Raw genomic sequence first — 24,643 nt, forward strand, 5'->3', positions numbered from 1 at the left:
ACACTAAGGTGGATGCAAATGGGCTTAATTATCAGGAATGAATGCGAGATCCTGAAAAAGGTAGGAAATTGATGGAAGACTGCTGCCATGGATTTTACTAAGTAATGAAGGAAGAGATGATGACAGGTTAAAATTTCTAGGCTATACGAGGGGGTGCTGAAAAGTTCTCAGCTTAACCAACCAACTTCCTAAATTCTGAGTGTTATTTTGCCACTGTAGCTGAAAAGTATTATCTTATTTCATTAAGTGCCAATTTGCAGAAACAAAATTCTGTGTTTTGACATTGTTTCAGATCATTGATTGAACCATCATTCTCTTCTTGGTTGAGCTAAGAACTTTTCAGCACCCTTCGTAGTCTGCAATGTTCAAGGTTAGACTAGATGAGAGAGTGGGAACTTTAATATCTGTGGGAAATGCATTCAAAATACATCTATTCAGAAGGGTTGTACATTGGTTGTGAATGGAAGCCAAGGCAAAATATTCAACTAGTAGGTTAAAATACCAAACCTGGAAGTCTGTAGTTTGGGGGGGGGGGAGGGAGTCAGACAAGCAGGCTTGTTATTTATTAATTTCAAATTTACCATATATAGAATATTCAAAAATAAACAGATTTTTGGGTCACAAAAATGGCTGAAAAATGGGGGTCGCGGTTTATATTCTAGCTTCCACCTGACCACTTGGTAAGCTGTCCTCTTCCTGCTGAACTACAGCGGTGTCCTCCTCTTCAAGCCGCTATCCACATCTATGACCCCACGACCCCATATACCCGTTGGTGCCACCGCCAAAGATTCGCTGACCTCCATTCAACCCCCAGAGCTGCTGACCTCCATACACTCATGGATTGTGCTGCTGCCGATCCACTGTATGTTGAACTGGGCTGGGCATTGAGCATCTACACATGCTCAAGGCCTGCTGGCTCCCGCCTTCTCTGGAAATCTCAGAGGGGGCGGGAACTGGCAGGCCTTGAGTATGCGCAGATGCTCAAGGCTCCGCCCAATTAAACATGCAGCGGATCAGCGACAGCAAAATCCACGAGTGTATGGAGATCAGCAAATCTTCAGTGGCACCAGCACCAACGGGTATTTGGAGGTCAGTGACTCAGGGGGTGGTTAGTGGTTCCATTGTGTGTGTTGTGGATAACGGACCCCCCCATAGGCAGGATAGTGACGAGTGGCATACCGCAGGGGGGGGGTTACCCCGGGTGCTCCAACAACCGGCACTGGCATCAAGAACCTCTTCCAGGTAGTAGCAGCAGTGTTCCCAATTCACTGCTCTTGGCATCTGGCCTTCCTCTCTGCCAGATCCTGCCTTTGCAAAAACAGGAAGTAGACGGACCTGGAAGAGAGGAAGATCCAAAGCGACAAGAACAGCTAATTGTGAAAGTTGCACTGCAGACTGTAGGGTGACAGAGAGGAGAGAGGGAGAGAAATACACCTGATTGGGGAGGGAGGGAGAAGGAAGACAAGGAAAGGGAGAGGAGACAAAAGAGAGATGCTAGACTATGGGGAAAGAAAGAATAGAGGGAAAGGAAGGAAGGGAAGGAGATGCCAGGCCATGGAGTGGGCAAAACTGAAAGGAGTTATTGTAAAGGTGACAAACTATTAGGTTCCCTCCTGGACACAGCTAGACAACACCTCAGCACAGGCAAAAAAATGCTGGTTATACAATTAGATCTCACCGCAGCATTTGACCTGGTAGACCAGGACATTCTACTACAAATACTAGAAACAATAGGAATCACTGGAAAGGTACACACTTAGTTTCAAGGATTCCTACAGTCCAGGACCTACAGAGTAAAGACAAACAAAGAAAAATCAGAACCATGGTCCAACCCCTGCGGCGTACCCCAAGGGTCGGCTTTATCCCCAACACTCTTCAATCTCTACATTGCATCCCTCGGCACCTGCCTAAACAAATTAGGCTTAACTTCTTATAGCTATGCAGATGTTATCACCATCCTCCTTCCTTTTGATCAACCAACACACTCCATGACAGACAAACTACATAGAACACTAGAAACAGTGGCCACATGGATGAAAGAACACAAACTAAAACTGAACCCAGACAAAACAAAATGTATACTTCTTGAGAAAAACAAAACCCCAACCATAACAAACTTAGTAATAAACTCAATCACATACCCCATTCAACCCACCCTAAGACTTCTGGGAGTGATGATAGACAGAAGCTGTACCATGCAACCACAGGGGTGGGAAACTGCACGGGGACACCAGGAAATTCTTTTTCACTGAAAGGGTGGTTGATCGTTGGAATAGTCTTCCACTTCAGGTTATTGAGGCCAGCAGCGTGCCTGATTTTAAGGCCAAATGGGATAGACACGTGGGATCTATTCACAGAGAAAGGTAGGGGAGGGTCATTGGGTGGGCAGACTAGATGGGCCGTGGCCCTTATCTGCCGTCTATTTCTATGTTTCTATGTAAATCAACAAAACAATACAGAAATCATTTGCAGTCATGTGAAACATAAGGCAAATCTGAAAATTCTTCGACAGAAAACAATTCCAGCTCATGTTCCAATCCCTAGTCCTAGGTTTTCTAGACTATTGCAACATACTCTATCTCCCCTGCCCCTGCCCCATGATAAAACAACTACAAACAGTACAAAACACAACCCTGAGACTGATCTATTTGCTTAAGAAATACGACCACGTCACTGTCGCATACCTTGACTCATACTGGATCCCAATACAAGTAAGAACACAATTCAAATTTTACTATTTACTATTTAAAGCCATGAATGGAGACAGCCCAACCTACTTGAACAAATGCCTTATCCAATCTACCACAACCATGCAAAGGAGAGCCCATACACCATTCACGCACCCCTCAATCAGAGGTGTCAAACGCAAAAAAATGTACGATGGCCTACTGGCTGCGCAGGCAGCGAAACATGACCATCAACTATCCAATCTATGATCATAACACCAGACTACAAAACTTTCAGAAAAGAAATAAAAACCCTGCTATTCAAGAAATTCATCAAGACAAACTTAACTCTGCAAGAAGCATTTCAATCCCCCGAAGTAACCCGCTCAACTATGTAACTCTTCTGGAATTGTCCAGATAACCTCTTATATAATCCGCCTTGAACCGCAAGGTAATGGCGGAATAAAAGTCACTAATGTAAGGTAATGTAGTGTAAAAGTTTTTGTGAGGCAAGTAAGTAAAAGTAAGAGGAAAAGAAGGCTGCTTTGGTTCTCAAAAGTAGTAGCTGAGAAGGTAAGGAATAAGAGATTAGCTTTCATAAACTACAAAAGATTGCAGAAAGAGGAAGACAGGCAAAAATATCTGGAAAAGTTAAGAGAGGTTGGTTGAGTAGTCAGGAAAGCAAAGATACAAATGGAAAAAAATATAGCTGAGACGGTAAAATGGGGAGATGACATTTTTTAGATATATCAGTGATAGGAAGAAGTGCAAAAGTGGAATTGTGAGACTCAAAGGTGAAGGGGAGAAATATGTAGATGCTGATAAAGAAAAGGCTCAATTGCTTAACAAATACTGTATTTTACGCTCTATAAGATGCACTTTTTTCCTCCCAAAAAGTGGGTGGAAATAAGGGTGCGTCTTATGGAGCAAATACTAACTAACTTCCTTCCCCTGCCTTAATTTCTCCGGCGGTATGGGCGGTCCAGTGTTGTAGGGCAGGAGCTTTCAGCCTCCTGTCTTTCCATCTGGCTTTCTCCCCAGGCAGCGGCAGAGTCGGAGTGGCAAGAAAGCAGGTGCAAGTTTTTTGCTTCCTGCTTTGCTGCTCCGTGAATAGCAGTCCAGCACTGTAGGGCAGGAGCTTTCAGCCTCCTGCTCTGTCCCCCCGAGCAGCACCGGCAGAGCGGCAAGCAGGCAGGTCCGAGTTTTTCGCTTCCTGCCTTGTCCCACACCGCTCTGTGAATGGCTGCCCCAGTTCTCGCGAGAACTGGGAGAGCTATTCACAGAGCGGCGCGGGACAAGGCAGGAAGTGAAAAACTCACACCTGCCTGCTTGCCGCTCTGCCACTGCTGGTGCTGCTCGGGGGGACAAAGCAGGAGAGAAGGGCAGGAGGCTGAAAGCTCCTGCCCTACAGTGTTGGACCACCATTCATGGAGCAGCAAGGCAGGAAACAAAAAACTCGCACCTGCCTTCTTGCGCTCCCACTCTGCCGCTGCCTGGGGAGAAAGCCGGATGGAAAGGCAGGAGGCTGATAGCTCCTGCCCTACAGCGCTGGACCGCCGGAGGAGTAAAGGTAAGGGGAGACCCTGCCTGGCTGTCCTGTCACTAGGCTGCTAGGCCTGCCTGATTGCCACTAGGCCACTAGGCCTGCCAACCCTGTCCCGGCCTGCCCTGTGCCCTGTCCCGGCCTAGCACTAGACCACCAGAGGGGGACAGGGGACAGAGCCTGGCAGGGAGGGGGACAGGGTGCAGAGCCTGGCAAGGAGTGTGGAGTTGGGTGCAGAGCCTGGCAGGGAGAATTTGGTTCAGAATGTTTTTTTTCTTGATTTCCTCCTCTAAATCTTGTGTGTGTCTTATGGTCAGGTGCGTCTTATGGAGCGAAAAATACGGTATTTCTGTTCTGTGTTCAAGGCTGAAGCGCAAATAGGGATGGAGGAGTTGTAGACTGATTGATTTTCAGAGGGTTGTGTTCGTGAGGAGCTAGCTAAATTAAAGATAGCCAAATTGATGGGACCGGATGGTGTATATCCAAGAGTGCTGAAGGAACTTAGGGAAGTTCTGGTGGCCCTGCTGACATACTTTTTCAATGCTTCTCTAGAGTCGGGAGTGGGACCGGAAGACTGGAGAAGGTCAGATGTAGCCCTCTCCACAAAAGTGGAAGTAAGGAAGAAGTAGGGAATTATAGGCTAGTAAGTATGACTTCTGTAGTAAGCAAATTAATGGAAACACTTTTAAACAGAGAATGGTGAAGTTTCTGGAATCCAATGGATTACAGGACTGGAGCTAACATGGATTCAGTAGAGGTAGGACTTGTCAGACAAATCTGATCAATTTCTTTGACTGGGTGACCAGAGAATTGCATAGGGGAGTGTGCTAGATCTAGTGTATTTAGTTTTCAACAAAGCCTTTGACAGTGTTCTACACAGATGTCTAATAAATAAACTGAGTGCCCTCGGGATGGGCCCCAAAGTGACAGGTTGGGTCAGGAACAGGTAGAGTGGAAGACGACAGAGGGTAGTAGTTAATAGAGATCGCTCTGAGGAAAGGGATGTTACCAGTGGTATGCCTCAAGTTTCTGTTCTTGGGCCTGTTCTTTTTAACATTTTTATAAGCAATATTGCTGTCCATTCTGATGGCGTTGAAGTGTATTTTCCTGCGGTGGTTGGATTTGGAAGCTCCTGATATCCCGTTCTGGCGTACGCAGATGATTCTTCTATTGTCCTGGGAACGTCGGGACATCTCTGATTTTTCCACTTTACGGGGACAGCGATTTACAGCTGTGTGGGAGCCTTTCTGGAATACATTGACTTCTGTGACCAGAAGCCGTATTTTAAATTGTTGAGTGTATTATCTGCTATCCTGTTTTCTTTTGTATTTTGTGTTGGGAACTCTGGATTGGGGAGTTGGGGGTGGGTGGGGGGTGTTTTTCTTGGAGTCCTATTTCTCTGGATGATTTTGTTTTCTGTGTTATCTTGTTGGCTCCAATAAAAATTATTTGACTATAAGCAATATTGCTGAAGGGCTGTCAGGTAAGATTTGCCTCTTTGCTCTATTGCTGATTTTGGTATAATCCGCAGACACCCTGGATGGTGTGAATAACATGAAGAAAGACCTAGCGAAACTTGAATAATGGTCTGAAATTTGGCAACTAAAATGTAATGCTAAGAAATGCAAGATCATGCATTTGGGCTGCAAAAAACGAAGGAACGGTATAGTTTAGGGGGTAAAGAACTTATGTGCACCTTCAAAAAGATATAAAAAGGATGTAGTTGTTCCAGAGGAACTCTACTAAAATGCTGCGTGGTCTTCATCATAAGGTGTATGGGTACAGAATTAAAGATCTCAATATATATACTTTGAAGGAATAGCGGGAGAGGGGAGATATGATAGAAATGTTTAAATACCTACATGGCGTAAATGTGCATGAGTTGGGTTTCTTTCACTTGAAAGGAAGCTCTGGAATGAGAGGGCATAGGATGAAGTTAAGAGATGATAAGCTCAGGAGTAATCTTAGGAAATACTTTTTTACAGAAAGGGTTGTAGAGGGTTGAAGAGATACGTGGGCATCTGCAGCGGGGAAGAGTGCAGTGGAACTAGGCATCACCACCCTGTGTGCCTCCTTCTCTCGCAACACCACTGCTTACCACTGAAAATTAGCGGTTAGTGCCTAAGTAAAAAACAGCTATTTTGGAGTGCTCTGGGGTGGAGTCAGCAGTTGGTCCAAAAAAGGCATAGACTGTGGAATACAATGTTCCTTGAAGTGATCTTTATTAAAACGATAAAAGCAAGTGCATCCACTGCACTGTAAGGAGCAGCTGACCCAATTGTTAGCAGTGGACCCAACACGGTCTGTTTCAGCTTACACAAGCCTTCTTCAGGGATCCTAAGCGTGTGAGAAATTATAGATATGTATAAATCCTTAAGGGACTGATGAATATGAGTGAGTGCTACCATGTTGAGAACATAGTATTGCAATAGTGAGATACATTACATTACATTACATTAGTGATTTCTATTCCGCCATTACCTTGCGGTTCAAGGCGGATTACATAAGAATTGTCATGAAGTTACAAGATATATAGGTGGATTACATAAGAATTGCCGAGAAATTAAGGTAATACGTGTTGGGTAATTAGAACATTTTAGATTTGATAGGAGTAGGCAGTGTGGTAGGTGGAGCTTGGGAAGGAACTGGTCGTGTTAGATAGGTTTTATGTATTTTTTGAAGAATAGAGTTTTTGTTTCTTTTTTGAAGGTTTTGTAGATACCTAGTGTAAGGAAGTGATATGACTTAAAGACCTCAGCTTAGCTGTGTGGGGAACACTAGGAACGTGGTGGAGTCTGTGATGAGCATGTATAAAGATAAATGAGATGGTGTAACTTACAAAAACCTCAAAAAATGTGAAAGCAGGACTGATTAGAGGGCTTCAAAGTGAATATATAAATGGAATGATGTGGGAAGAAATAAAGGAAAACGTGACCTCCCAGCAAATTAAAGAGAGTGCATTTGTCAAAGTGAATCTGAGAGAAAGATGAAAATACATACCAGGTCAGTGAACACTTGACGAATGTAAATAAGTGGATGAGAATTTGAATATCAACACCTGACATAAAGACATGATATAGTAATACCTGGTCAAAAGACTTGTATCTCGAGGGTAATAAAAGTAAACACAATAATAACTGATAAATAAAAAAATGGATCAAAAAATTGATAAAAATGAAAACCAAAACACGCATGAGAATGCAACTCTAAATCAGTGAAGTTTGAAATAAGTGCAACAATATTTCCTATCTAAATTTAAAATAACTCAAAACAGTATGGGGCTCATAATCGAAAGAGAAAAACATCCAAAAATCAGCCTAAGTCGGCACTTGGACGAACATTTCTCAAAAATGTCCAAGTGCCGATAATAAAACCAGGTTTTGGATGTATTTCTAAACGACCTAGGCCTTCATAGTGCTGCTCAACGTCCACAGCTAAACAGGGCATTTTGGGTGGTGTGTCAAGGGCGGGAGTTGGGCGGGATGTGGGCTGGCTTAGACTTAGTCGTACAGCATGTATAACCGAAAGTTTAACAACAGAGCCTAGACGGAACTTGGGCATTGTGACTTAGACCATGTAAAACATGGTCTAAGTCACAAAAATCCATCTAAACTCACCAGATAAGCACTTCAAACACATAACACAGACCCCCACACACTACCCCAGTGATCACCAACCCCACACCACCCCCATAAAAAATATATTCACAACTTTAAATTTCAACCTCCAGATCATCATCACCTGGCCACCTGGCATAGGAAAGCCTAGTCGTCCAGAGGCGGGGTGGGTTAGGGATCCATGGAGAGGAGGACCCATGCCCATGAGCCCCTGTAATCACTGCATTGATACTGAAACATACACTCCCTTATACACCCCCAAAACCCTTTTGTACTGGCATATAAGTGGCTCCTGCAGCCATGAGGGCTATTGGGGTGGTAGATAAGTGGGTCTAGGGGTCCTGGAGGTAGTTTGTGGGGCTCACCGTCACCTATAAGGGAGCTGTAGTGAGGAGAAGCCATGGCACCCTTTTTGTGAAGTTCACAGAAGTGCCCTGTAAGGTACCCCACTATTTAGATGCCATGTCTGGGTGTTCAGTCCATCACTTTGCAGACCCCTCCCACGTCCAACAGGACTTGTTCTAGGCGTTTTGGACTTGGACGGAAAGTTGGATGGAAATGTGATATAAAGATGGACGTTTTAGTGGCTTGGACGATCTGATCGGCAGGACGTATAAAACGATTTTCAAAAGTAAACAAAAGTTGGACGTCTCTTTCGAAAATATGTCTTAGGCTCTTTTTAACTTTGGACGACTTGCGAGATGGACGTAAACGGACTTAGACGTCCCTTTTGATTATGCCCCTCCACGTAAATAAGGCTCAAGACAGTGTGTGAAAACATCGAGAGGCATACTGATTTTACTGCAGTATGCAGTAAAATTAAATGTGATATCTTCTATCTTAGCCAATAGAACCAGCAGATATGGATAAATATGTGTCTGCTTAAACTAGTGCCTATGTGAAAAACAGCTATTTTGGAGTGCTCTGGGGTGGAGACAGAAGTTGACTAGTTAAGTGCCTATATTCAGCCAGACTGACCGCATAAAACACAGCCTTATCTTTATGTTGTAACCCATAGCTTCTTAAGTTTCGAATTTTGACATAACCGGCTCTGCTTAAGCCAGATATCCACTGCTGAAGCTTGGACATGGCCCAGCATTGAATATCTGGAAATAACATTGGTGGTGGTCAGCAAAATACTCACCACCACCATCTGAATATTGCCCCCCCCCTATGTATTTTGTTTGTTTAGTTTCAGAAAACGAGTTTGAGTCCACTTCTCCATGAAATCAGTACATTAATTTAATCTAACAAAAGTTAAAAAGAGTTTTTGCAAGATTGGTACTAATACAAAATTGTCAGCAGCAAAAGAAAAAAAAGGTTCTTATTTGCTGCTGACAAAACACTCCCAAGAGATTTCATATAAATATAAAAATCAGGGAATGAGAAAGAGGAAATCCATGCAGGACCCCACAAATAGAGAACAATGGGTAAGACACAGAGAGCCATGGTTAAGAAGAAATTCCATTTTTTATCACTGTATTTTTTTTTTTAACATAAAAGCCTTTATATCATCAAAACCCATACCAGATATTCCTAAATCACATGGAGGGACATTTTCGATAGGACGTCTAAGTCTAATTTGGACGTTTTGGGAAAAAGGGTCCAGAAATCAAGTAGAGAAAATGAGAAATCAAGTAGAGAAAATGTCCATTCTCAAAACAGCCAGACATCTATCTTTTATTTTTGAGAATGACCTATGTAGACGTTTTGGCCCTTAGTATGTCTGTCTTTATTGGCTATTCTCAAATATAAAAACGTCCACACTCCACATGAAAAATGCACAAAAGCAAGTTTTTCTAACATACCCAACTACATTATTTGAAAGGCCATCAGTTGACTGCGGCAGGGGAATCCCCATCAGCTGAGCTGATTTTGGTGCAGTCCTGCCGGCTCAGTTGATCGTGGATTCCCCTGCCAGGATCAGTTGAATCCGTAGGGAGAAAAAAATTTGTCTCTCCTTCACCCCTCCTCCTGACATCCTCCTGACATCTGCAGATCCCCCTGACATCCCCCCCACCTTGACCTCACCCGACATCCCCCAACATCTCCGGACTGCCCGATATTCCCACTGACATCCTCCAAAATCTCCGGACCCCCTCCCCCAACATCCCTTGACATCTCCATACCTTCTGCTGACAAATCAGCATGAGAGAAGCACACACCCTCCTGCCTATAGGGCTACGAGCTCAGAATGATGGGCCTTACCCCTCCCAATCTATCTTGGAATGCAGTGGGAGGTGCCTAATGCCCTGATTGGCTCAAATTCCAAACTCGCTACTCGCTCCAAACTCCAAAATGGCATCTCGGTGTTTTAAGCTTCTCTTTGATCAATCTTGTCTCACTGAGTTCCGATTGGACGGTGAAGCTGGCAATCACAGCTCAATCATCTCAAGTGTGAGCTTACATCTTACTGGATGTCAGTAAAAGTAAAACCCATCAATGTTCGATTTAAGACCACTTGGGTGCATTGTGTCAAGCTCAAAAACCCACTTTTACTGGGATGTGATCTAACACAAAGCACCTTAATTTAAAAATAAAAATCACATGTGCAATGGGTGCAATGTTGTACCAGGGGTACTTGCATATTGTCCATATGCTCCAATGTTCATGTAATCTCAAACAGAGCTTTCTGGATCTGCCCTACATACAGCTTACTGCATGGGCACACTATACAGTAGACTACAAAGTCCGTTTCTCATGTTATTTCATATTTTAGGGTGTACTTCTTGTGACTGAGTGGACTTTTAAACTCTGACAGAGATAGCATTATGTCACAATTTTTAGTGTCCACAGGGCCTATGACCCCCTCTGCTGCCTTGCTTGGGGAGTATATCCTACAATACCGTGGGACTTAAAGTTTCTTTAAAATTTTCCCCTCTCCTGTATGCAATTCTAAGCTGCTGCTCAGAGAAAACTGGCATCATAGTAACTAACTGTCAGTGCTTACATATGATCCTGCCCAGTTGATATGATCTAGAGCAGTGGTCTCAAACTCAAACCCTTTGAGGGGCCATATTTTGGATTTGTAGATACTTGGAGGGCCGCAGAAAAAAATAGTTAATGTCTTATTAAAGAAATGACAATTTTGCATGAGGTTAAACTCTTTAAAGTTTTATAGTTTATAAAACTTTCCTTTAACAGTTAAAAGGAAAGATATATAAACTATAAAGAGTTTTACCTTATGCAAAATTGTCATTTCTTTAATAAGACAATAACTATTTTTTCTGCAGCCCTCCAAGTACTCTATTTTTTCTGCAGCACTCACATTTAAAATTTAATATCTTTTCTTTCTCAAAACTGGCACATTTCAATCACTACATTGAAAATAAAATCATTTTCCTACCTTTGGTAATTTCATGAGTCTCTGGTTGCACTTTATTCTTCTGACTGTGCATCCAATATTTCTTCTCTTCTTTCAGCCTCCTGTATGCTTCCTCTCCTCCAGACCTCATTCCCTCTCCCAACTTTTTCTTTCTTTCTCTGTCTGTCTTTCTCTGATTCTGTGTCCCATTTTTTGCTTTGTTTCTGGCTCCCTGTCCCCCCCTTCTTTTTTTCTTCCTTCCTGCCCTTCCCCATGCCTCCGCCGCTGGGGAATAGGCTGCTGCTGCTGCTGCCACCATCGGGAACAGGCCGAGATCTCCATGCTTCTCTTCTCCATGGGGCCGACCGCCAGACGTCAATTCTAACGTCGGAAAGGACGTTCCGGGCAGCCAAGCAGCGATTGGCTAGCCAGAACATCCTCTCGACATCAGAATTGACGTCGGGCGGCGAGAGAAGCAGGGAGATCAAAGAGCACGGTGCCGGCCTGTTCCCTGATGGCAGCAGTGAGAAGGGAAGCAGGTTGGGCACCACTGCTCTAGACGAGCCGTACTCTAGGGAGAACAGTGGAGGGTGGCTAGCTGTGCGGACCGCCCTCCCCTTGGTATGCCACTGAGGTAAGAAGGGAGGGTCACACTATACCAGTGGTCTCAAACACGTGGCCTGCGGGCCACAGGTGGCTCTCCAGGTTTTATTTGCGGCCTGCGGTCTGGACTGGATCATTCTCTTCCTTTTGGAGCAGCAGCGTGTCTGGCCGGCTCATTCCATTCAAAGCCGCGGGTGGCGGCTCTTTGCGAGATCCTGCGTCTGAAGCCTCTCTGATGTTGTGATGTCAGAGAGGCTTCCGATGCAGGAGTGGATAGCGCAAGGAGCCACCAACCCGCGGCTTTGAACGGAACGAGCCGGCCAGACACGCTGCTTCTCCAAAAGGAAGAGAATGATCCAGTCCAGACCGCAGGCCGCAAATAAAACCTGGAGAGCCACATGTGGCCCGCAGGCCACGTGTTTGAGACCACTGGTATAGTGTGACCCTCCTTTCTTACCTCAGTGGCGTACCAAGGGGAGGGCGGTCCGCACAGCTAGCCACCCTCCACTGTTCTCCCTAGAGTACGGCTCCAGTCCAGACTGCGGGCCGCAAATAAAACCTGGAGAGCCACATGTGGTCCGCGGGCCGCGTGTTTGAGACCGCTGATCTAGAGTCATAGATCAAAACACAGGTGATTGCTTCACTATCTGTTTTACTATATGTATCCAACAGTAAAAGCTCCCAGTTAGCATAAAGAGCTCTCTTATAGGCTCTCTGAATTACCCCCAAAGGGTAACCCCCATTGTTATAACTTCTTCATCAGAACCTTAGCCTGTATCTTGAACTCTTCTCATGTGAAACATAAATGCCGGTATCTTAAAAATTGTGACACTGGAAGACTGTTTTAAATGAGACGGATGGAAGCTGTCATAATGTAGTAGGGTATTATGGCCAGACTCTTTCCTATGTACTCTAGTCATCAATCTATCATCTACCCCTGTTAATTTTACATCCAAAAATGTTATCTCTGTACTGCTACTATGCATAACAAACTTAATCTTAGGATGCCGTTCATTCAACCATCTCAATAAATTATTCAAATTGGCCTGATCACCCACCCAAAAGAAAAAAAATATCAATAAATCTGGTCCATTGTAGGACTTACTCTATATATGGGGAATTCACTATCCAGTTTGATTCAAATTTTGACATTAACAAGTTTGTTATAGAGGGAGCCATAGAGGCCTCCATAGCATTTCCTGATGTTTGTTTATAATACTTCCCATTGAACATTAAAACATTCTCACACATGACAATTCTAGCTAATTTAATAAAAAATTCTGTAGGAACATGAGATATATCCATACACTTGCCCAAAAACTCAAACAAAACAGTCAAAGTTTCTTCCTTCAGGATAACTATGTACAATGATTATACATTTAATGTTACCATCCATAAGTAATTCTGTTAAAAAAATCAGCCATGTCTTTGATATAAGAAAACATTTGTTGACAGTTATTAGTATTTTACCTCCATGCCTTGCTTTTTTATTTTTTGTAAATTTTGGTTCAGCTTAGAGAGAGAGAGACAGCCATTGGGGACAATTAACCAATGGCATTGCATCAGTCGGTAACAAGTATACAAATTTGGGATAATCCTCAAAAATCTAGATGTCCTTTAATTTAGTCTGCTAATTTCTACTTTGGGCCAGCAAGATAAATTCTCCTGTGCTCATAGGAATTCTATGAGTGTCGGAGCATGTACCTCGCCGGCCTGTGGTAAAAACCTCTACTGCAGCTTTGTACAAGTCAGATTGTGAGGAAGAATGGTAGGTTATTCCCCTTTCTCCCTTGATTTATGTGCACATCAGGTGACATGGGACAACTTTGGTTTAGCAAAGTTGCCTAGTCTTACAGGTGTTATCATGAGTCTTACCCATGGCAGTACCCAGAAACTACCTTCAAAGTATGCAATCAAATTTTTGTCTTGTGTGATTTGATAGGAAACCTAGGTTTTCCTGTAAGATTCTTTATAAGAGTAGACAGATTGGGGGATTGAGAGAGTTACTAATGCACTATCCTTTCCCCCCTCCCCCCTTTTATTAAGCTTTGCTAGAGGTTTTTAGTGTGGGCTAGTGAGGTAAGTGCAAATGTAAGCAGTGTCTCACTTCTGGCTCACCACACAATTGTTTCCCACGTACTCACCTTTATAGGACCCCCAGGGACCCCTGAAGAAGACTTTTTGTCGAAACGCGTACCGTGTTGGGTCCTGTATCCCTAGCGGACTAGGTCCTTTAAGGCTCTTATGTGGATGATTTATTTTTATGTAAATGGAATTATTTTATGTGGATGATTTCAGTGTACCTTTGGAACTTTGACACTTTCAAATAAAGTCCATTTAGGAACATCGTCACTCCACAGAGTTTTTTTTTTTGTTTTCTCTGGATTTTCTTCTTTGTGGATATTTTGGGGTCAATTCCTTTTGTTTTTTGAGGTAAGTGCTCCAACACTCATAGAAATTCTATGAGCATTGGAACATTTATTGCACCGGCCCACACTAAAAACCTCTAGTGCAGCTTGATAAAAGGGGCCATATATTACTACAAGGCAGCTCGAGGTGGATGCGAGCTGCTACAGAATGGAGTCATTTGCAATCCAATAAATTTGTGGTTGACTATTAAGCAAACTTTGTCTGAGGATATGCTGTTTAAGTATCTTCTCTGGCTCGTCAAGCATTATAGAAGGGTATCACCAAAATTAGTGCTATTAGCTTGCAAACGCTTCAACAATGGGATTTTATGAGAAAAGAGACTGATTTTCAATTATCTAGATGCACCCCAATATTTTACAATCCATTATTTCCTTCTGTCTTCCCTTGGGAGGTAAAAAGTGGCCTAGTGTTAGAGCTGCTGCCTGAGCACCCTGAGGTTGTAGGATCGTATCCCAGTTTTACGTCCTGTGATCCTGGGCAAGTCACTTTGGCCCTCTTTTATCAAGTTACGTTAGGGTTTTTATCACTGGCTGCTGCAGAGGTATAAGCTCCGATGCTCACAGAATTCTTATGAGCATCAGAGCTTTTACTGCAGCAGCCTTCGATAAAAATCTTAATGCAGCTTGATAAAAGAGAGCCTTAATCCTCCATTTTTCTAGGTACAAAATAAGTACCTGTATATATGTAAACCACTTTGAATGTAATCACAAAATGGCAGTATACAAATCCCTTTCCCTTCTTCTGTTTTTACACTTTAGGACACTAGGGGGCTTTCAGGCTGGGGTGATTTATATGATGATTCCACATTAATGACCTTTGAAATATTGGCTTATACTTACCAATTCTCTCCCTCTCATAGTACACCTTCACGCAATTAAAGAATCTGTTGACATGCAAGGATCTTCAAGATAGATTGACCAGAGAAGGTACATATCTAGAAGACCTTAGTGAGATTTTTGCAATACTACATATTTGATAACTGCTCTTTATAGCTGTCTGCTTATATTCAAGGAAATAATGTAAAAATGGTGTTATCTCTGTATAGGTTACACAAAAGGTACCCTACAGTCTCTCCTAATTGCTGGTGAGGCTGTTCTAGTATGGGATCCATGATTCATAATCATATCTGGAGTTGTCCCAAAGAACAGGCCTATTGGAGAGGTGTTCAGTTTCGGTTTAAATTGCTTGCTGGGCTAGTAGTCAGGGGGTCCCTGTATTTTTTATTTATTTTTACTGAATACGGCAATTTTGTTGCTGTTATTGAAAACTTTAAAAAAGGTTGTCCTTTACTTTCAAATTTGTAATAGACTTTGACATAGATTTTCAAAAGACGCAATTGGTATCAGAGGCGAGGTGCTAGACTAGCTCTGAGGTCTCCTTACATCCCGCACTTATCAAGTATGCTTTAACTACAATCTATCTGAAACCTGGAGTAATCCATCCGGTGTTCCGCAGGGGACTCCACTGTCCTCAATGCTTTTCAATGTTTACATGTCATCACTAGGTGCACAATTGTCCCAACTGGGGATAAAATTATTTAGTTACGCAGATGACTTCACGATCATTATCCCATTCACAACCTCTCTCTCTGAAGTCACTCCTATGGCAACAGAAGTACTAAATGTGATGGAACAATGGATGACTGAATTTAGATTGAAACTAAACTCAGAAAAAAAACAAAATTTTTGGTAGCCTCGCCACACATCAACAAACTCAGTTACCCTATCCAATCTACTATGAAAGTACTGGGTGTAATACTAGACCAGGGCCTAACCATGAAAGACCAGGTGGACTCTTTGGTCAGAAAGGGTTTTTTTATTCTATGGAAGCTTTGGTCCATTAGAGCATATTTTGATGCTTCATCATTCAGAATTCTGGTACAATCCCTTATACTGAGCCAACTTGACTATTATAATTTAGCCTATCTGGCAATTTCCCAGAAGAACTTGCAACGATTACAAATGGTACAAAATGTGGCGATCAGGCTGATTTTGGGTCTGAAGAAGTTCGACCATGTAACTCTTTCCTACCGACTCCTGCATTGGCTGCCGATGGAAGCACGTGTGAAGTTTAAATATGGATGTTTCTGCTTTAAGGTACTTTTCGGCCTAGCCCCCAGATATATAACTGACCTTTTCTCTTTCTCAACCAATAGACTTAAGAGAAGCTCAAACTTGAATTTTGTTTCTCCACCGGTTAAAGGATGTAAATTTAAAAAACCCCCATCAATATCTCTTCTCTTATCAGGCAGCATTATGGGGTAAAGATCTGAAACAATTACTCATGCTTGCGAATGCTTATGGGGAATTTAGGAGACACCTAAAAACATATTTGTTTCTAAAGTACTTAGGCAGCTATACTGAACAATCTTTCCCCACAATAACTGACCGCTAAATCTTAACTCTGTTAGTTCTACTCAATCTGTAACTTTTTAATCTTTGTAAACCGCATAGAACTTCACGGTCCTGCGGTATATAAACAGTTGTTATTATTATTATTAAGGATGCTACAATTTGGTTGTAAGCCTTCAAGTTGTTTTTACTATACCTCTTGTAAAATAAAAAAAAAATTATATATAGCGACTTTTGACAAGGTCTGATAAATTCAATTGCCGTCACTTATCGTGTCTGAAGTAGTAGATGTGTCTTATTAGATTAGTTGAATTTGGTATTTCTCAGCAAGGCACTTCTTTTTCATAGGTCTTTTAGTTGTCATAGATCATAGAGCAAAGCGTAGGATACAAAAGAGAGAACGCTTTGACGGTCTTTTTATTTATTTTTTTGCAGACCATGATGTTTTACTGTTGTGTGGGTGTGTTTATATAAAATTAACGCAAATTGAATTCCAATTCAGTATTTACTATAGATCATAAAAAAAAATCACCAAAGCACAAAACTCTGAGGCTGATAGGCTGCGCGCGGCGTCTCATCGCTTTTCAGTAGTCTCCAATCTAAACAACAACAAACAGTGGTGACGCGTGCCACAGACATCTTCCTTTCCCAGCGCAACTCCCCTTAGCGCGGGACGAACTCCACCTCCCAGCTTTACTCCCACAGGCACTTTTGTCAGGTCCGCCTACCCGGTCTTTCTGGCCCCGCCCCACTCCTTGCAGACGCGCGCCAGCTTTCTCAGCCAATGGGCGGGGAGACCGCGTGCGCAGATTCAAACCTGGTTCTAGAAGGAGGCTGGGCGCGAGATTCGGTGGTACAGAGCGAAGCAGAGGGAGAAAGAGAGGAGACAGTGCGTGTATTAACTAATCGCTCTACTGTGGGAGAGCTGGAGACAGATCTGTTGTGACAGTGGACAGAAAAGAGAATAGCATGGCCCGTGTGCTCCGGCGCGGCGCGGCACTGTAACTAGAGTTTCACATTCATTCTCCCTGGTGTTTGACTTGTTTGAAGGATGAGTCGCAGTTCTGAACGCCGAGTGTAAGGGTGGACACGCCGGAGCTGAACTGTGACCTCGGGGTCACGTCTGTCTGGGTCCATCACCACTGCCGCTGCTCTTCTCAGTTGGGATGGCGAAGAGACCGCGCAGGTGAGTGACCGTGCCCCCCTCCCCCCTAATCTTATTTCATTTTCTTCTTTACTCCTGCTTTCCGTATGGCTTTCTTTTTCTCCATCCATTGTATTCAGCCCGTCTTCTCCTTAAAAATATTTTTCATCCCTTTTCTTCGTTCTGTACGTTCTTTTCTTTATTCCTTCCCACCCCTATTATTGTTCTTCTCTTTGCTTGTCACGCCCACCCTTTTCTCCCTGTCATTCCATCTGTTCCTGATAGATTTGAATTAGTCTCTGAAGGAATTTTACTTTATATAAATAATTGAAAGTGATCTGGCCGAACAATTCAGATGGTCCGTATCTGAAATAGCCAAGTACCTGTTTAGGTTACCCTGATCCCACTCGCCTTTTTTCCCCATTCCACTTTTGTGGTCCTTCGCATGTCCTAGGTGTGCAAAGTTGTGATGCAACCATGCTTATTTATGTTTGGTAGCACAAATACCGGTAATTGCAAAATATTGTTTTGGGGTATCTGTAAACGAAAAATTGGTTGAGCCTAGTTATACTTTTAACTTTCTGTAACAGGCTGAAATGCAGCAGGATGCATGTCATGTCCAAGTCATTTTTTCAATTTGGCTTCTGACAGGATATCAGAATATGATTGACTAGGAAAGACTGCAAAAACAAAAACCAAAAACCCCAACCAGGTTGTGCAAACGATCTCATGTAAGGAAAATGTATTATTGAGTTAGCAGTTGGGATGCAGGTTCGGGATCTCTTACTGCCAGTGTGTCTTGGCTTTTACCTTTATATTTTTTGTCTCTCTCTTATTCTGTTTTTATTTGATGAGAGCAATTATGTGCCTATATCTTTAAAATGTTGTTTTAAAAAAAAAAACAACTTAGGCTATATACCATCTATTTCAGGAGTACATATTTGTCTACTATAATTGAATGGCAAACTTTGATTCTTGATGGATGCTGGCTAAAGTCACATCATCAGATGCTGGTATTGCATGAAATATTGCTGTTCCCTGAAGGTCCTCTGTTGCAATACAGGGTGGAACTGCTCCTATTACAGCAAGAATAGTGATATTCTTCTCATGCATTGACCTAGCACCACAAATTATGTGCTGTGAATTGATCATGCACAGTACCATGATTCTTTGCTCCCTAAGAGATGAACAGTTAAAACACAATTTTATTAGGTGGTACAAGTGTCATCCCTAGGATAGAGCTATAATATGAGCTACCATCATTAAAATTAGAAAATAAGAACAGCCATACTGCTCAGACCAGTGGTCCATTTAGCCCGGTATCTTTTTCCCCCATCAATGGCTAATCCAGGTCACAAGTACCTGGCAGAAAAACCGCATACTAACAAATGCCAGGACAAACTGTGACTTTCCCCATGTCTATCTACGAAACAGACTATGGACTTGTCCAAACCTTTTTTAAACTCAGATAAGCTAACTCCTGTTACTATATCCTCTGTAATTAAGTTCCAGAGTTTAACTCAGGGGTCCCCAAAGCCTCTCCTTGAGGGCCAAATCCAGTCAGGTTTTCAGGATTTTTCCAATGAATATGCATGAGATCTATGTGCATACACTGCTTTCAATGCATATTCATTGGGGAAATCCTGAAAACCCGACTGGATTCGGCCCTCAAGGAGGGACTTTGGGGACCCCTGGTTTAACTATTCTTTGTGAAAAAATATTTCCTTCTATTTGTTTTAAAGGTATTTCTATGTAACTTGAGTGCCCCCTAGTCTTTGTAATTTTTGAAAGAGAAAAGATTGATTCACTTTTGCCTGTTCTACACCACTCAGGATTTTGTAGACTTCAGTCATATCTCCCATCAGCTGTCTCTTTTCTAAGCTGAAGAGCCCTAACCTCTATAGCCTTTCTTCATATGGTAGGAGTTCCATCCTCTTTATCATTTTGTTTGTTCTTCTTTGAACCTTTTCTAATTCCATGTTTATTTAACATAAGAACTGCCGCTGCTGGGTCAGATCCGGGGTCCATCGTGCCCAGCAGTCCGCTCACGTGGCGGCCCTCTGGTCAAAGGCCAGCACCCTAATTGAGATTAGCCCTACCTGCGTACATTCTGGTTCAGCAGGAACTTGTCTAACTTTGTCTTGAATCCCTGGAGGGTGTTTTCCCCTATGACAGACTCCGGCAGAACGTTCCAGTTTTCTACCACTCTCTGGGTGAAGAAGAACTTCAATATGTTTGTACGGAATCTATCCCCTTTCAATTGTAGAGGGTGCCCTCTCGTTCTCTCTACCTTGGAGAGGGTGAACAACCTGTCCTTATCTACTAAGTCTATTCCCTTCATTACCTTGAATGTTTCAATCATGTCCCCTCTCAGTCTCCTCTGAGGGAGAAGAGGCCCAGCTTCTCTAATCTTACGCTGTACGGCAACTCCTCCAGCCCCTTAACCATCTTAATCGCTTTTCTCTGGACCCTTTTGAGTAGTACCGTATCCTTCATGTATGGCGACCAGTGCTGGACGCAGTACTCCAGGTGAGGGTGCACCATGGCCCGGTACAGCAGCATGATAACCCTCTCTGATCTGTTCGTGATCCCCTTCTTTATCAATCCTAGCATTCTGTTTGCCCTTTTTGCTGCCGCTGCACATTGCGCGGACGGCTTCATCGACTTGTCGATCAGAACTCCCAAGTCTCTTTCCTGGGAGGTCTCTCCAAGTACCGCCCCAGACATCCTGTATTCATGCATGAGATTTTTGTTACCTACATGCATCAGTTTACACTTATCCACGTTGAACCTCATCTGCCATGTTGATGCCTATTCCTCGAGCCTGATTATGTCACGTTGCAGATCTTCGCAATCCCCCTGCGTCTTCACTACTCTGAATAACTTCGTATCGTCCGCAAATTTAATCACCTCACTCGTTGTACCAATGTCCAGATCGTTTATAAAGATGTTGAAGAGCACGGGTTCAAGCACCGAGCCCTGTGGCACCCCACTGGTGACGCTCTTCCAGTCCGAATATTGTCCATTTACGCCCACTCGCTATTTCCTATGCTCCATCCAGTTTTTAATCCACGTGAGTATTTCACCCTCGATTCCATGGCTCGCAATTTTCTGAAGTAGTCGTTCATGAGGAACCTTGTTTATTTTTCTATATGTATTCTTGGTCTTATTTGCTATTCCTTTCCTAATAATTCCTAGCAACCTGTTTGCTTTTTTTGGCTGCTGCTGCATACTGGGCAAATTTTTTTTAGGATTTTGTCTTTAATGACACCTAGAACTCTTTCTTGGTTGCTGAATCCCAAAGTGGACCACAGCATAACTATAATTTGGATTACTTTTCCCAATGTGCATCATTTCGCATTTGTCCACATTAAATTTCATCTGCCATTTGGATGCACAGTCTTCCAATTTCCTAAAGTTTTCCTGCAATTTTTCAGTCTGCATATATTTTAAAAACTTTAAATTTGCAGATGGAAAACTTTTTAATCACCTTGCTGCTTTGTTCTAATTTCCAGATCATTTATAAATATATTAAATAGCACCGGTCCCAGTATAGGCCCCTGTGGCATGCTACTATTCACCCTTCTCCATTGAGAAAAATGTTCATGTAACCCTACCCTCTATTTTCTGTCCAATAACCAATTCTTAATCCACAACAGAGCATTGCCTCCTATCCCATGACTTTTTAATTTTCTCTTGAGGAACTTTGTCAAAAGCTTTCTGATAATCTAGATACAGTATATTAACCTGTTCACTTTTAGCCACAAGTTTATTCACATTTTCAAAGAAATTAAACAAATTGGTGAAGCAAGACTTTCTATGGCTGAAACCATGTTGACTCTGTTCCATTAAACCAGGGGTCTCAAACTCAAATCACATAAGGGGCTGAAATCTAAAACAGAGGCTAAGTCGTGTGCTGGATTTTTAAATTAAGATACTTACCCCCCTCCTTTGCTGACGCACAGCGTGGGCCCCAGTGCTTCCTTGAATCTAATGGGTTACAGGATCCGAGGCAACATGGCTTTACAAAAGATAAATCATGCCAAACGAACCTGATTGAATTTTTTGATTGGGTGACCAGAGAGCTGGATCGAGGACATATGCTAGATGTAATTTACTTGGATTTCAGCAAAGCCTTTGATACAGTTCCTCATAGGAGGCTGTTGAACAAACTTGAAGGGCTGAAGTTAGGACCCAAAGTGGTGAACTGGGTCAGAAACTGGCTGTCGGACAGACGCCAGAGGGTGGTGGTTAATGGAAGTCGCTCGAAGGAAGGAAAGGTGACTAGTGGAGTCCCTCAGGGTTCAGTGCTGGGGCCAATCCTGTTCATTATGTTTGTGAGTGACATTGCTGAAGGGTTAGAAGGAAAAGTGTGCCTTTTTGCAGATGATACCAAGATTTGTAACAGAGTAGACACCGAAGAGGGAGTGGAAAATATGAAAAAGGATCTGCAAAAGTTAGAGGAATGGTCTAATGCCTGGCAACTAAAATTCAATGCAAAGTAATGCATTTGGGGATTAATAATAGGAAGGAACCGTATATGCTGGGAGGAGAGAAGCTGATATGCACGGACGGGGAGAGGGACATTGGGGTTATAGTGTCTGAAGATCTAAAGGCGAAAAAACAGTGTGACAAGGCAGTAGCTGCTGCCAGAAGGATGCTGGGCTGTATAAAGAGAGGCGTAGTCAGTAGAAGGAAGAAGGTGTTGATGCCCCTGTAGAGGTCATTGGTAAGGCCCCACTTGGAGTATTGTGTTCAGTTTTGGAGACTGTATCTGGCGAAAGACGTAAGAAGACTTGAGGCGGTCCAGAGGAGGGCGACGAAAATGATAGGAGGCTTGCGCCAGAAGACGTATGAGGAGAGACTGGAAGCCCTGAATAAGTATACCCTAGAGGAAAGGAGAGATAGAGGAGATATGATTCAGACGTTCAAATACTTGAAGGGTATTAACGTAGAACAAAATCTTTTCCAGAGAAAGGAAAATGGTAAAACCAGAGGACATAATTTGAGATTGAGGGGTGGTAGATTCAGGGGCAATGTTAGGAAATTCTACTTTACGGAGAGGGTAGTGGATGCCTGGAATGCGCTCCCGAGAGAGGTGGTGGAGAGTAAAACTGTGACTGAGTTCAAAGAAGCGTGGGATGAACACAGAAGATTTAGAATCAGAAAATAATATTAAATATTGAACTAGGCCAGTATTGGGCAGACTTGCACGGTCTGTGTCTGTGTATGGCCGTTTGGTGGAGGATGGGCTGGGGAGGGCTTCAATGGCTGGGAGGGTGTAGATGGGCTGGAGTAAGTCTTAACAGAGATTTCGGCAATTGGAACCCAAGCACAGTGCTGGGTAAAGCTTTGGATTCTTGCCCAGAAATAGCTAAGAAGAAAAAAAATTAAAAAAAAAAAATTTAAATTGAATCAGGTTGAGCAGACTGGATGGACTATTCGGGTCTTTATCTGCCATCATCTACTATGTTACTATGGTGGCAGCTCCGACGTTCAAAGGACTCCTGTGAGCGTCAGATTAATCGCTGCTACATGGTGTGCCAGCAAAGGAGGAGGTTAGTCTTAGTAGAAGTATAGGGATACAACCTCTCCAACCCCACGCCGGCTACAAAATAAATAAAAAAGACTTTTCCTCTCTTTTAGGTTCTAGTTAAAACTTGCTGTCTAACACCAGCTCTGGCAGGATACACATTTCAAATTTGACATATTGTAATCACAAAATAGAAAATAAAATTTATTTTTTCTACCTTTTGTTGTCTGCCCATTTTGCTTTTAGTCCCAGTTTCTCTTTCTGATTTTGTCTATCTTCTAATTCTCTTTCCAGTATCTGCTGTCCATTTTTTTCTCCTCTTCTCTCTTGCTCCAGTCCCTGTCTCCAACATATTGATTTTTCCCTTTCAACTTTTCTCCTTTTTTCTTCTATCTCTCCTCCTCTCTCCTCTTGGTCCAACATTTTGCTCCCTCTCTTTTCTGTTGTTCTTCTCTCCCCTCTTGATGCTGAACAATGAGATGGAAGGAAAAAAGAGATGCTGCATCTCTCTCTCCCTTCCACCACCAGGCCTAACATTTCTCCCTCCCTTCCATCTTCAGATCCAACTTCTCTCCCTTTCTCTTCCCAACTGCCCCCCATTCCATCTCTCCTCCTGTCTGCCTGCCTCCCTCCCCCCAAGTCCATCATTTGCCCCTTTCTCTTCCCAATGGTTCTCCCTTCAAGTATCTTTTTCCCTCTTCTTCCACACTACCCCAGGTCCAACCTCTCTCTTTTCATCTCGCTCTCCTCACAGCCCAGCTTGCCTTTCCCTCCAGCGCCGGTCCCTCTCTCCTCACAGCCCGGTGTGTCTTTCCCTCCAGTGCCGGTCTGATATCGCCGCCAAGCCGAGGAGTCTGCCGGCCTCAGCGATTCGGCAGTGTTGTACATGGCTCCCCCCTCCTGCTTTTCGCCTGCTGCGGTCTGTCTCCAATGACACACAACTTCCTGTTTCCGCCTGGGTGGACCGCAATGGATGGAAGACAGGAGGGAGAGCCACGGACAACACTGCTAAAGCTGGCAGACTTTCTGGCGTGACAGTGACATCAGACCGGCGCAGGAGGGAGGACACGCTGGGCTCTGAGAAAGAGAAGTTCAGGAGCATTGCTGCGGGCCACATAAAAAGGCCAGGCTTGCTGGATTTGGCCCGTGGGCCTTGTGTTTGACACATGTGCATTAAACCATGCTTGTCTATGTGTTTTGTAATTTTATTCTTTTATGTTTCCACTATTTTTCTCTGCAATGAAATCAGGCTTATAAGTCTATTTTGGGATTATCCCGGAACCCTTTTTAAAACATCGGCACCCGTCCTTCAGGTACTAGGGATGATTTTTAAGGACAGTTTACAGATTACTAATAACAGATCAGAAATTTCATGTTTGAGTTGTTTCAGTACTCTCAGTTACATACCATCTGACCCAGCTGATTAATTGCTCTTTAATTTGTTGATATGGC

At 43.1% G+C, this 24,643-nt stretch overlaps 1 protein-coding gene across 5 annotated transcripts in view; it reads left to right on the forward strand.

Annotated features, from left to right (window-relative positions):
- Window positions 1–17,241: 17,241 nt before the first annotated feature.
- The window catches only part of MYBL1 (MYB proto-oncogene like 1), a 242,921-nt gene continuing 235,519 nt past the window's right edge, over window positions 17,242–24,643 (forward strand). For 2 of the 5 annotated variants that reach the window (XM_033934277.1, XM_033934278.1), the window contains exon 1: window positions 17,243–17,700. In XM_033934277.1, the coding sequence (XP_033790168.1) occupies window positions 17,681–17,700 (20 nt within the window). In that variant the 5' untranslated portion in view covers window positions 17,243–17,680. Of the gene's footprint in view, window positions 17,701–24,643 lie in introns of all 5 variants that reach the window. The other 3 variants (XM_033934280.1, XM_033934281.1, XM_033934279.1) reach the window with 2 other exon arrangements.

The sequence above is a fragment of the Geotrypetes seraphini genome, chromosome 2, assembly GCF_902459505.1.
Source record: "Geotrypetes seraphini chromosome 2, aGeoSer1.1, whole genome shotgun sequence".
In the NCBI taxonomy this organism is placed as follows: Eukaryota; Metazoa; Chordata; class Amphibia; order Gymnophiona; family Dermophiidae; genus Geotrypetes; species Geotrypetes seraphini.